General features: G+C 48.4%; 1 protein-coding gene and 1 long non-coding RNA gene across 2 annotated transcripts in view; both read left to right on the top strand.

Annotated features, from left to right (window-relative positions):
- CEACAM18 (CEA cell adhesion molecule 18) overlaps window positions 1-13,518 on the top strand; it is a 33,974-nt gene that overhangs the window by 5,433 nt on the left and 15,023 nt on the right. Inside the window, exons 2-5 of the mRNA XM_061173861.1 lie at window positions 7,721-8,077; window positions 9,415-9,684; window positions 11,577-11,852; window positions 13,272-13,404. Of these exons, the coding sequence (XP_061029844.1) occupies window positions 7,762-8,077; window positions 9,415-9,684; window positions 11,577-11,852; window positions 13,272-13,404 (995 nt within the window). The 5' untranslated portion in view covers window positions 7,721-7,761. The remainder of the gene's footprint in view (window positions 1-7,720; window positions 8,078-9,414; window positions 9,685-11,576; window positions 11,853-13,271; window positions 13,405-13,518) is intronic.
- LOC133078789 (uncharacterized) lies at window positions 6,063-7,307 on the top strand. Its single transcript, XR_009697933.1, has 3 exons — window positions 6,063-6,116; window positions 6,763-6,884; window positions 7,121-7,307. It is a non-coding gene; the product is annotated as an uncharacterized LOC133078789 (long non-coding RNA).

The raw sequence follows: 13,518 nt of genomic DNA, 5'->3' as shown, positions 1-13,518 counted from the left end.
ACAGTTCTCAGAAATTTCTGAGATGCTCTTCCCAGGTTACAATCCTCAAATTTGGCTCAAATACAATTTTCCATTTATTTTCTTAGATCGACTGATTAATTTTTTTGTTGACACACGATACTTTGTGGGGGGCGGGGTGGAAGCAACCTCAGGAAGCTGGTCAAATGGGATGACAAAATTTGAAAACTGGGCACAGCACTGCCTAGTGTTAAAAAAGAAATAACAAGAACAGCAATCAAGCATTTGCTGCCCACTATAGTAAACAAAGAATTAATTGCAGTATCAAACCCTTCCAGAAACGTGAACTTTATTTTTTATCTATTTATATTTTTTGGCTGCACCGTGTGGCATGCAGGATCTTAGTTCCCTGATCAGGGATCGAACCCGTCCTCCCTGCAGTCTTAACCACTGGACCGCCAGGGAAGTCCCTCAGAAATATGAACTTTAAACAGTCAAGCTGAATTTTCCTGATTAACACTAATGAGGTCATCTGCATGATAAAAGTCCCTACCTTTCCCTTTCCTTGAAAGATGGCCTGGCCCCAAATAACCCTTTCTTTTCTTTTGTTAATACTTTCTTACCCCACCCTCCTTCCCTATAAAAGCCTTTGGGTTTGTACCGCTCACGCGCAAAGCCCCCTTCTAGTTGCTAGACGGGATGCTGCCTGATTCATGAGTCATTGAATGAAGCCAATTAGTTCTTCAAATTTCCTCAGTAGAATTTTGTTTTTTTTAAGAGATTGGTGGCAGCGACAGGATCCAGAGGGAACTTGTTCTTTAGTAAAACATACAGAGGTTTGACCATAAGAGAGAAATTTGGAATCCAATTTTAGTAATAACCAGCTAGCCCAAGAAAACTGCAGAGTTGGTACTTAGTTTTGGGTTTGGGGAAACTTAGATCATCACGAAGCTTATCTGGATCTAGGTGTAGCCCTCGTTCTGAGAGCAGATGCCCTAAATGTCAAACTCGGGTTTGTGCAAACTGCAGTTTTTCTTTGGCAGCCTTACATCCCTTTAAGGCTAACAGCTTTAGGAAGTGGATGCTGTCTTCTTGTAAAGAGGCTTCAGGAGAGCAAAGAAGCAAATCACCCACATATTGCAGCAAAGTAGACCCCTTAGGGAACTTTATATCATCCAGATCAGCCTCCGGGATTTGTGAGAAATAATGACTCTCAGTAAACCCCTGAAGCATTACGTCCAGGCGAATTTTTTTCTTCCCCAGTGAAGACAAAGAGGTATGCACTAGATTCATCAACTGGAATATACTAAGGATCGCACTTCATAAAACAATTACAGTAAAGAATGTACTTCCAGTGGGAGTGGGTGCCCACAACATATGAGGGTTAGGAATAACAGTGTCAAGGGATAACAATGTTGTTTATTCCTTGAAGATCCTGGACAAACCTCCATCCTCAGCCCTTAGGTAGTGGCCAAATAGGAGTGTTACAGGGGGCTGGTAAAGGGATAATGAGGCTTTGAGCCTTGTAATCTTCTATTATGGTCTTTAAGCCTTGAAGGGCTTCTTGACTTACAGGATATTGATTAATTCTGCAAAGTGATTTTCAGGGATCTGTTTGAATTTTGCTGGGGGATGTGCTGTGACTTTTGCCAATATCAGTTGCAGATTTTGCCCATAAGGAGGGTGGTACCTGATTCAATAGACAAACGATCAGTGTTTCCAGAATCAGCATTCGTACTGCCAGAGATGGAACAAATACAAGATATCAGAGTGTCATTTAATTCACCTGGTTGGCTGCTGTGATGACTACTGTCAAATTCTAGAATTATTTCCCCCTTTTGGGAGAAAGATATTACAGCATGATACTTTTTCAAGGAGTCTCAGCCTAATAAATGGATAGAGGTGGAAAAGCTAAGGAGAAAAGGGTGAGTATCTTTCAAAAGGCCTAAACAGAAGAGAACAGGTTCAGAGGCAGGAATTTCTGGAGGTTTCTTAGAGATCCCCACTCTTTGAATTGTTTTAGTACTCTGAGGCAGGGCTGTTTTTTTTGTTTGTTTGTTTGTTTCCAACTTTGTTCTCATAGAATTTTTTTTTTTTTATATTTGTTTGCATTGGGTCTTCGTTTCTGTGCAAGGGCTTTCTCCAGTTGCGGCGAGCAGGGGCCACTCTTCATCGCGGTGCGCGGGCCTCTCACTGTCGCGGCCTCTCTTGTTGCGGAGCACAGGCTCCAGACGCGCAGGCTCAGTAGTTGTGGCTCACGGGCCCAGTTGCTCCGCGGCATGTGGGATCCTCCCAGACCAGGGCTCGAACCCGTGTCCCCTGCATTGGCAGGCAGGCTCTCAACCACTGCGCCACCTGGGAAGCCCCAGGGCTGTTTTATAGTAGTGGGGATGAGCACCAAGAGTGTGTCTCCAGTGTCAATTAGGACCAGAGAGATTTATTCCCAATCTGGAGAAATGTTTCTCCAAACCAATTAATAGGGAGAATTGGGGAGAGCCCCTGAAGTTCCTCAGAGCCCCGTCATTGAGAACTGGGAGGACAATGGCAAGGCTGATTAGAGGTTAAGCCCTTTAATTTACAACAGTCCTTTCCACTGTCCTGGATCTTTGCAGTAATAGCAGAAACTAGGGGGGGTTTGCTTTCTTTGAGGGGTCTTCAATTGCTGGAGTTGAAGATTAAGAATTTTGGTGGTCTTGGGACTTCCCTGGTGGTGCAGTGGTTAAGAATCCGCCTGCCAATGCAGGAGACACGGGTTTGAGCCCTGGTCCAGGAAGATCCCACATGCCGTGGAGCAACTAAGCCTGTGTGCCACAACTACTGAGCCTGTGCTCTAGAGCCCGCGAGCCACAACTACTGAGCAGGCGTGCCACAACTACTGAAGCCCGTGTGCTTAGAGACCGTGCTCCGCAACAAGAGAAGCTACTGCAATGAGAAGACTGCGCACCGCAACGAAGAGTAGCCTCCGCTCAGCAACGAAGACCCAATGCAGACAAAAATAAATAAATAAATAAATAAATAAATAAATAAAATTAAAAAGCAAAAGAATTTTGGTAGTCTTCCTTTTAGGTGACTTCTCTAGAATATGAGAGAGCTGGTTTGTCAGATTAGCTAAATCTAGATTGGACATAGTTTCCCATCCCATCCTGGTCCTTTTTATGAGAAGAGAGAGGTCCTTGTTCAGCCCATTAACAAACATAGAGTTAAAAGCTACCTGGTTGGACTCAGCATCTGAGGGAAGAACAGAATATTTTAAAAAAATAATCTGAAGTCAATTGTAATTGTCTTGAACATCAGATTCTGAACACATCAGAACACATCAGATCCTGAACACATCAGAACACATCAGATCCTGTGTCAGGATCATCAGATTTTTGTGTGCAAGCCTGAATTGTGTCCAATCAACAGCTTTGGAAAAGCTCTTCATTGATGAAGTTGTCTCATGATTGCTCGAGGCTGGTCATGTAATAAGTCTCCCAGCTGTAACCCTAGAGACCTTTCAGGATTTTCCCAGTTAGCGGTTTTTATCCAATGCTGGACCTGGCCTTCACTGACAAGCATGTGAACTGGCTGATATAAGTGAGAGAAACCAGGGTGATACGTTTGAATGACTATATTAAATTCCACAGCAAATCTTGTGAAGATCTTCAGGGGTTTGGGGAAAATCTTTGACTATGGTTTGGAGTTCAGTTTCAGCCCAGGTGTTGCAGGAAGGGGGACCCCTTCTAGGGCCTTAGAGTGGGCTCTTGTCTAACACTCAGAAATGAATCGTCCGAGGAGATACACGTGCTGACAAAGCAAAAGACTTTATTGGGATGGGGCACCCTGGCGGAGAACAGCAGGGTAAGGGAACCCAGGAGAACTTCTCTGCCATGTGGCTTGCAGTCTCAGGTTTTATGGTGATGAAATTAGTTTCCAGGTTGTCTCCGGCCAATCATGTTGCTTGGCCCATGTTTGGTCTGACTCAGGGTCCTTCTTCTTGGTGTGTGCATCTCTAGCCAAGATGGATTCCAGCGTGAGGGTTTCTGGGAGGTTGGCAGGATGTATTGTCTCCTCCCTCTTCCTTTCGGCCCTGCCCAAATTCTCCCAGGTCGTTTTCGGTAGCAGCACCTCATTCTTTATTGGGACCTCCTATTGTGAGACAGCTCAGGCAAGCAGTTATCCTTGTACCTGGCCAAGGTGGGTTGTTTCAGTCCACAGTTCCCTAACACAGGGAGTATAAGAAATGAAGGGTTTAGCCTCTGGATCTGCAGAAGGCTTAGTTTCAAAGGGACAGGTTCTGATAGGTTGAGAGGAAGAGGGAGTGGGAAGAGTTTAGAGGAAAAGGGAAGTTCGGTAAGAGAATTAGTATGGGAAAGCTGAGGTATCAAGGAGATGTAGGTAGCATAGAAGGGAAGAAGGTAGAAGATGCTGGTGCTGGAGTCTGGCCACAAGGTAGAGATGGTACCAAAGGTGGAACCTGAGACAAAGAGGTCAAGGAAGTGGATCCTGAGGCTTCCAGAGCCATTTTCTCTTTCTTTAGTCATTGGTTTGCCACAGTTAATCTTAGAATCTTATTTTGCAGAGAGACAATTTTAGGCTCCTGATCATTTTTGTTTGTTTGTTTTAAGTTTTACTTTATTTATTTGATTACGCCAGGTCTTAGTTGCGGCCAGTGGGCTCCTTAGTTGTGGCATGTGAACTCTTAGTTGCGGCCAGTGGGCTCCTTAGTTGTGGCATGTGAACTCTTAGTTGCGGCCAGTGGGCTCCTTAGTTGTGGCATGTGAACTCTTAGTTGCGGCATGCATACTCTTAGTTGCAGCATGCATGTGGGATCTAGTTCCCTGACCAGGGATCAAACACAGGCCCCCTGCATTGGGAATGTGGAGTCTTAAGCACTGCACCACCAGGGAAGTCCCCAGCTCCTGATAATTTTTGGAAGCCTCAAAACACTGACTGAAATAGTCATTCCATTCAGTTCTGGAAATTTTAGAGCTATAGTGTGTTGACTTAAAGAAAAACATAGAACATAAGAGTTGTGAGTCTTAAGTCGTATTCAGGGTCTTACTGAGGACTATAGCCTGGGAGAGAGCTCTGAGCAGCTGCTTCAAAGATGTCGCAGAGGAGTGAGTATATATTTGAATTTGGGGGAAAGGAAACACGTGTAGTCAAGTATACATCTTGGTAAGAGGTCACTGCTCATCACAAAGAACAGATATCTCGAGTTAATGATTTTAGTACTTTTGTATGTCTGGGAAGATGCAAGAGCCTAGGGTCATTGAAATTCTTCCTGAGCTACGCATCGAGGGACCCAATTATCCAAAGCACAGAGTGCCTCATTCTGTTTTTTCATCCTGAATTGCTCTCCGGGTGCACTCTTGGTGGGAGACTGAAGCAGGTAGTGACTTAACCCTTGTGTAACTCAGTGCTGAGTGATGATGTTTGTTTTTTTTTTGTGCACAAGTGGTCCAAATCAGTTTGTTTTATATTTATCTAATTTATTTATTTATATATTTTACAATTTTTGGCTGCGTCGGGTCTTCGTTGTGGCATGTGGGACCTTCCATTGCGGCGCTCGGGCTTCTCTCTAGTTGTGGCATGGCTGTTTTCTCTCTCTAGTTGTGGCCGACAGGCTCCAGAGCGAGTGGACTCTGTAGATTGCGGCACGTGGGCTCACTAGTTGAGGCGTGTGGGCTCAGTAGTTGTGGCGCACGGGCTTAGTTGCCCCGTGGCATGTGGGATCTTAGTTCCCCCGACCAGGGATCGAACCCGTATCCCCTGCATTGGAAGGCGGATTCTTTACCACTGGACCACCAGGGAAGTCCCCAGATTCAGTTTTAAGAAAAGTAGGTTAGAGATATCAAAAGTTCCCCATAATGGTCATTGATATTCTAAATTGCCACAGCTCCAAGGCCCTTCCTTGCGGGCATAAGGTCCTAAAGATAATGGCCAAATCAGCAGAGTGCCTCCTACGCAACCCCTCCCACCCTGCAGTTCAGAGTCCATCCCTGAGCAAGGAAGGGGGTGGAGAACACAGCTCTGAACCTGAGACAACACAGGTCTGTAAAAGGGCACAGGAGGCTGCCCGGTCCCTAGAGAGACCCCTCTACCAGGAGGACCAGTGCAGCTCATGGATCTTTCCAGACCCGGGTGCAGACTCTGGAGGGAACTGGTCCTTGTGGGTAAGAGAGCTGGGCTAGCAGGACGGGAGAGGGGAGAGGGGGAAATGTGAGGGACCTAGGACCCTCACCAGGGCTTTCATGAACTCACACACCTGGGTACAGAGCTGGCCCCAGACACTCACAAACACACACACACACACTGACACCCACCCCCCCTCCCACATACACAGCATTCATCTCTACCCACCCCAATGAGTGATGAACTTGGACCCCCATGCCCACCTCCCAGCAATCACCTCCTCTGGTTTCCCCATCTGCCCTGATCCCCTCCACCACTCCTCCAGCTGGACCCCTTCCAAATCCCTCACTTTGCCCCAGGACACTCTGCTTCCCCCTGACACCGAGACATGATACTCTCATGTTTCCCTTGTGGCCACGTATACTGTCCTCAAACACGTCTAGGGTCCACACCTGGAGCCCCGGAGCAGAGGTCTCAGCTGCCTTTGCCTCCTCCATGGAGCAAAGGCTTAGGGTTCCCAGAGTAGCAGATGCCTGCACACATCTTAGGTGATAACAGATCCCCACCCCCATTCATGTTCTCTCCATTGAACTTAGATGCTAAATCAAAGATGGGTGTAGACAGTCTTGGGGGAATTTTATCCGCCCAGATTCTGAGCACTCCTGCTGGATTCCACCCTCTGCTCAGGGGTGCTGGAGACACAGAAGTGAGTCAACAAGGAGGATGGAGATGGAGAGGACAGAACGGAGATCAGCATGCCAGAAATGGGGACGAGCACGTGCAAAAGCCTGAAGTCAGGAGACAGTGTGGTGGGTCGAGAAGAGCTGTGTCACTGGGACACACAGTCGGGATGCTGTGTCTTCTGATAAATGAACACATAAATGAATGAATGAATGAATGAATGAATAAGGGTGATAAGGTAGGGGAGATGTGACTGGAAAAGAGCCTGAGTCCTAAAGACCGGTTCTCTCTAAGAGTGTCTCAAAAGCCATGCTAAGGGGCTTCCCTGGTGGCGCAGTGGTTGAGAATCTGCCTGTCAATGCAGGGCACACGGGTTCGAGCCCTGGTCTGGGAAGATCCCACATGCCGTGGAGCAACTAGGCCCGTGAGCCACAACTACTGAGCCTGCGCGTCTGGAGCCTGTGCTCTGCAACAAGAGAGGCCGCGATAGTGAGAGGCGCGCGCACCGCGATGAAGAGTGGCCCCCGCTTCCCGCAACTAGAGAAAGCCCTCGCACAGAAACGAAGACCCAACACAGCCAAAAATAAATATAAAAATAAATTAAAAAAAAAAAAAGCCATGCTAAGGGTTTGAACTTTATCACAAGAGCACTGGGGAGTCCTGGAAGGTACTTGAGCAGGGGGGAGAGCAGGGTCACCAGTCGGGCTTCATAAGGATCCACAAAACTTTCATGTGAGGATGGATTGGAGGCTGAGTGTCCAGAGAGGAGTCCAGGCTGGAAAAGGATGGGAAAAGAATAGACCAGGGCAGGGGCTGAGGGGATGGAGAGGAGGGGACAGGCTGGGGAGCCCTTCAGGAGCTAGAAACCCTTGGTCTGTCACCAGTGTCTCCGTGGATCATTGCCTGTGGGTGTAAATCTGTGTGTGTGTGTGTGTGTGTGTCTTTTTCTCATTGTCTTCCTCAGCCACTCTCCTGGCCTGTGGGATCTGCCAGGCCTCCAGCCAAATGTACATCGCCCCAGGCTCACTCATAGGAGTGGAAAGATATTCAAGCCGCCTGGTCATCGAGAACGCCCCTGGGGATGCTCAGGAATATAGCTGGCATCGGGATGCAAATGACACTGAAGGAAATATGATTATCACTTACAACACCACGTCTAATTCCTGGCAGTATGGGCCCATGTACAGTGGCCGGGAAAGAGTGTCCAATACAGGTACACTGATGATCCAGAGGTCACAATTAAATGACACGGGGAACTATACTGTGCAGGTGGACGCCATCAACGGGACCCAGAGGGCAACTGGCTGGCTCAAGATTCGAGGTGAGTTGGCAGGTTGCCCCATTGCCCTACTGCAAGGTGAGTTGGACCTGGAGGTTTGGGGAGTGATGTTTCTTGGAGCTCACATTGTCCAGTCTCCACCTGCCTCCAGGTGACACTGGGAGCCTTGGTGGATGGTAGTCTAGCTTCTCCCCAGAGACGGAGCCCTCACTACCTTCAAGGGCTCCAGTTTCCCTGTCAGTGTATTAGTTACCTACTGCTGCGTGACAGGTAGCCTCAAGCTTAGTAGCTTAAAAGAACACCCATTTCTGTGAGCCATTTCCTGTGCTGAGACTCACAAAGTTTTGGCTGGGGCTGTGTTCTCATGTGTGACTCTGTCCACAGGATTTCACATCATGGTTCTTTGCCTCTTCAAGGTCAACCAAAGTGTCTCTCTCTAGTCTGCTGAGAAGGAGTCTTATATAACAAAAGCTAATGATGGGAGTGACAGCCCACCACCTTGGCCATATTCTATAGGCTAGAAGAAAGTCACGAGTCCCACCCACATTTGAGGGGAAGGGATTATACAGGGGGTATTCCAGGGAGTGGAAGTCATGGGGCCATCTTGGAATTCTGTCTACTCCAGACAACCCCTGGGGGCTCCACAGGGCTAGGGCAGGACAGTGTGGATTTTGAAGACTGGAAGACCTTTGTTTACCTCTGACTCAGTATATACCACGTGGCCTTTGTCTTCCCTCTCTGATCCTCAGTTTTCTCATGTGTCAAATGGGGGTAGTATCTACCATTGTGGTCTGTTTTAAGGTTGGAGAAAGTATTTGTAAAGGGAATGGGAGTCAGATCATGGGCGGAATTGTTATGGAGAGTCCAAAAACCATGTCTCACCCCAAACTGTACCCACGGCTCCTTGGACAGGGATGTCCTGGTTTGGGGATTCAGAAACCACCATTAGGCCACATGCCTATGGTAAGAACTCACCATTATTTAATTTAATTTATTTTTTTGGTCACATCCTGTGGCATGTGGGATCTTAGTTCCCTGACCAGGCATCGAACCTGTGCACCCTGCATTGGGAGTGCAGAGTCTTAACCACTGGACTGCCAGGGAAGACCCAAGAACTCACCATTATTGAAATGGAGCTGTAGAGATGGCTCAGAGCATTGGACAATGGGCTCAGTAGAGCACCCGCATCTCAACTGCCTCATGCCCACTCCCTGCTTCTCTGTCCCTCGCAGCCCCAGGGATGCTCTCCTGCCAAGACTCCACCTCCCATCTTACAATTCTTGGCTTTTCCCCAACATACCCTGAAACCCCCTTTGGAGGGGAGCAGAGCTTTGGGAGGCAGATCCAACCCTTAATCTTTTCCTTCCTGCTTCATCCAGAGTTGGAAATCCCGAGAATCTCGGTCAACACCACCTCCGTAGTAGATGACATGGATTCCGTGACTGCCACCTGCTACACCAATGACAGCAATGTCAAGTGGTATGTGAATTACGTACAGATGTCCAGCAATATCCGGATGATAATCTCGCCAGACAACAAGACCCTCATCATCCAAAGATTTGGCCGCTTTGACTCACCACTTCAGTGTGGGATAGAAATTCTCCCAGAGATTATTCAGAAAAGTGAACCTATCTATGTGACAGTGGCCTGTGAGTGTTCTGGGGTCATGTGAGTGAAGCCAGGGGTGGGCTCAGGGTATTCCAGGGACGTAGGAGCAAGACAGGCAGAACTGGAGAGTGTGGCATGAGCCACCATGCAGACTGCTGCCCTGGGTTTGAATCCTAAGTTTGGCTGTTTAACTCTTGGACTTCAAACCCTGGTCCACTCAATTTAAAATGGGGGGCCTAATCCCTACTTCTCAGATTAGAAATAGTATGAAGTTGCTACATCTGGCTTTTGTGTAAAGAAGGGACTGCTTACAATCAACTGTTTCTTAAACTGACATTCCGTTTCTTAAGTTTTCAAAACCCAACTGTTCCCAAGCCTTCAAATTCAGCTCACTGATCATTTTATTCTATTCTTCTAAATTCTGCAAAATTACTCTCACTTTTGCTGTTACTGCGATAGAATTGACCATACACCCCTAAAGAGTTTGATTTTAAAACTACATTTTCATAGACGCTCTGTTATTTATAACCCCTCTGCTGCCCACCAAGGCAAGTTGGCAACCGGCAAGACCTGCTCAAATTCTCAAACAGGTCTTGTAAATTGAAGACATTGAACTTAGAAATGTGGTGAAACTTGGATTCTTTGAAACGTTCCAGAAAAGTTCACATTGATCCAACTCTTTCATCTCTTTCAACTGGGAAACATCCCAAGTCAAGAATCATTTTCACATTTAAACCTGGAACCACCCTTGCAGTCCATCAGATTGCCTCACCCAGAGGCCGTGGCCACGGGTCACAGACCTGACCATTTCTGACCTTCATACAATGCTTACTGGTCAGAGGTTTGGAACTAAGGCCCAGAACCCAGGGGCTGAGCTGTTCAGGGAAATTTCTCCCAGGTCTTGGTACTTGCCTAGTCCTTTTGTAGGTCAGCCGGGGACTAGTGAATCCCTAACCCTCTCCTCTCAGCCTTATTATCCTCATCTGTGAAATGGGTCAAGAGCGGCCGTGGTCACATGGGTGGTGTGGGAATTCAGTGAGTGTGTGAACGTGTGAAGTGTTTAGAACTGTGCCCGGCATAGAGTGGGTGTGATGCTTGCTTCTAGTCTACACCTATTTTGTTATGAAAAGAAGGGCAGCCATGGGGCTGGCCTGTAGTAAGTCTCGATAACAGAAGACACTATTTTTAAAAAAAATTTTCTCGCCTTATTTTTATTTTTATGTTTTTAACATCTTTATTGGAGTATAATTCCTTTACAATGGTGTGTTAGTTTCTGCTGTATAACAAAGTGAATCAGCTATACATATACATATATCCCCATATCTCTTCCCTCTTGCGTCTCCCTCCCACCCTCCCTATCCCACCCCTCTAGGTGGTCACAATGCACCGAGCTGACCTCCCTGTGCTATGCGGCTGCTTCCCACTAGCTATCTATTTTACATTTGCTAGTGTATATATGTCAGTGCCACCCTCTCACTTTGTCCTAGCTTACCCTTCCCCCTCCCCGTGTCCTGAAGTCCATTCTCTACGTCTGTGTCTTTATTCCTGTCCTGTTCATCAGAACCTTTTTTTTTTTTTTTTTAGATTCCATATATATGCGTTAGCATACGGTATTTGTTTTCCTCTTTCTGACTTACTTCACTCTGTATGACAGACTCTAGGTCCATCCACCTCACTACAAATAACTCAGTTTCGTTTCTTTTTATGGCTGAGTAACATTCCATTGTATCTATGTGCCACCTCTGAAGACACTATTCTTACTGTCATTGTCGTTGGCCCAGCTGCCTTGCCTGGAGTGGGTCAGGGGGTCTGCTTGGGGTGCAGAGTGGGGGCACCTCCTGGCTGGGGGAGGACTTCGTGTGGATTGAGGGAAGGAGACGGGACCCCCATCAGTCAGAATCATAGCTCCCGGTGTCCTGCCCTGTCTCTGCAGATGGGCCCTACGACGTGCTGCTCAGGAGTAATCCCAGTGACTTCAGCGGCATCCTGTTTGCTGAGATCGGCTCCCAGGTGGAGGTGGTGTGTATCGCCTATTCCAGACCAGAATCCAAGTACCGCTGGATCCACAACGGCTCCCTCCTGAGCTTCTCAGAGGAAAACGTTACCCTCCCGAGTCTGACCTGGGACCAGATGGGCAGATACAGATGCGTCGTGGAGAACCCCATCACCCAGCTGACCTTGTATGGTGAAGTGCAGGTCCAGGCGCCCTGTAAGTGCAGCAGCTGCCCCTCAACGCTATCCAAATCTTCCCACTTCCATCCTTTTGCCGAGGCAGTGCCTGTCATCAGGAATGCCCTCTCCACCATGAAATGCCATGCTCACAATGGTCGGGTGAAGCCCCTCCCAATCCTAGGTCCGAGTCCAAACTGCCTCCTTTGTGAAGCCCCCCGAGTCCTCAGATCAGAGTTGGGGTGAATTCTAGAGAGACAGGGTCAGCCAACATTCACTGAGCACTTACCCCGTGCCAGCAGCCGCCATTCTAACCTGTGGGACCCTCCCAGCCTCCCTGCAGAGTAAGTGGCCGTCATTGGCATCACCTCCACTTTACAGGTGAGCAAATGGACCGCAGAGAGTTTGAGTCGTTTATTCAAGGATCCAGTTCTCACTGGCAGAGGGGGCAGGCTTGAAACCCTGGCAGTCGGTGCCCTCCACCGATCCCCTGGGCTGCACTGAGACGAGGAAGTGGAAACACACCAGGGGAGGTGGTGCAGGGGAGGTGGAGACCTGTCAGTGGGTGTGGCCTCTTAAACTGAGTTAGGAGGGGATCTGTAAATGTGGAAAGCACCCTTTCATCAACCCCATGTCCAATCATCTACACCAAGGAGAGAGACTGACATGCTCAGGGAGAGAGCAGGCATGCGGGGCAGTGAAGACCAGGGGCCCTGGAACCCAGTGACCAGAGTTCAAATCCCAGTTCCACCGCTGCCCATCTGCATGAAGCTGAGCCCCAGTTTCCCCCTCTGCACTGTTGAGATAATAAGGATCATACGTGACCGAGTTGCTGCAGGAACGAAATCGGACAGGGCATGAGAAGCCATCATCCTGGTTCATCCCAGAGAATGACGTGAGCAGATACTGAACGAGGGGCGGAGCCATTCTTTCTGTCACTCCACACTATTTACTAAGCACCAAACAGACACCATTTTTTTGTGTGTGCAACAGCCCCATTCATGCCTTTCACACCACTGGACTATAAAACTTCAGGAGGACAGAGGCTGGGCAAGCTCTTGATCGCTATTTGTCCCCAGTGCTTAGCATGGTGCCTGGCACACAGTCGGTGCCCAGTGAATGAATATCTGTGGAATGAGTTAGTGACCCTATGTACCCAGCACACCCTGCCCAGTCGCTCTCTCTCCCTTTACATGGGTTCATGCTTTTCCGGAGCACTCATTGCTGCCTGCCATGAAATTAGTCATCTCTTGGCTTACTTGTCGACTGTCCGCTTCCCAGGTAGAATGTCAGCCCTGTCAGGACAGGAAGCTTGTTTTGTTCACTGCTGAAGCCCCTAGTACCCGGAACAGTGCTTTGCACCTAGCAGGTGCTGATAAGTCTTCGCAGAGCAGATGTGTGGGTGAATGAAGGGATGAGCGAAGGGTGGTCCTGACTTCCATGCATCCTCTCCTCCTAGGGCACCCGATGTTGTGCACAAGTTTCACCATCTCAGGATCCTTGGTGGTGCTTCTCATCATAGTGACAATTCTGGGCGGCGTCCAGTTCTGTATCGTCCTGACCCTCTACCTGATCAGATGTGACTCCACCAGGTACCTGTTGCCCTGGGCCCAGGGTGGGACACTGGCTGGGGACTGGGACACAAGGGCCAGCACACCCTTGAGAGGGGGAGGCAGAGCCAGAGTGGGAAGGGACCAGCCAGGAAC

This window comes from Eubalaena glacialis, chromosome 18 (assembly GCF_028564815.1).
Source record: "Eubalaena glacialis isolate mEubGla1 chromosome 18, mEubGla1.1.hap2.+ XY, whole genome shotgun sequence".
Lineage (NCBI taxonomy): Eukaryota > Metazoa > Chordata > Mammalia > Artiodactyla > Balaenidae > Eubalaena > Eubalaena glacialis.
Note: the sequence above shows the minus strand (reverse complement) of the source record. Positions and strands in the feature narration are given on the sequence as shown.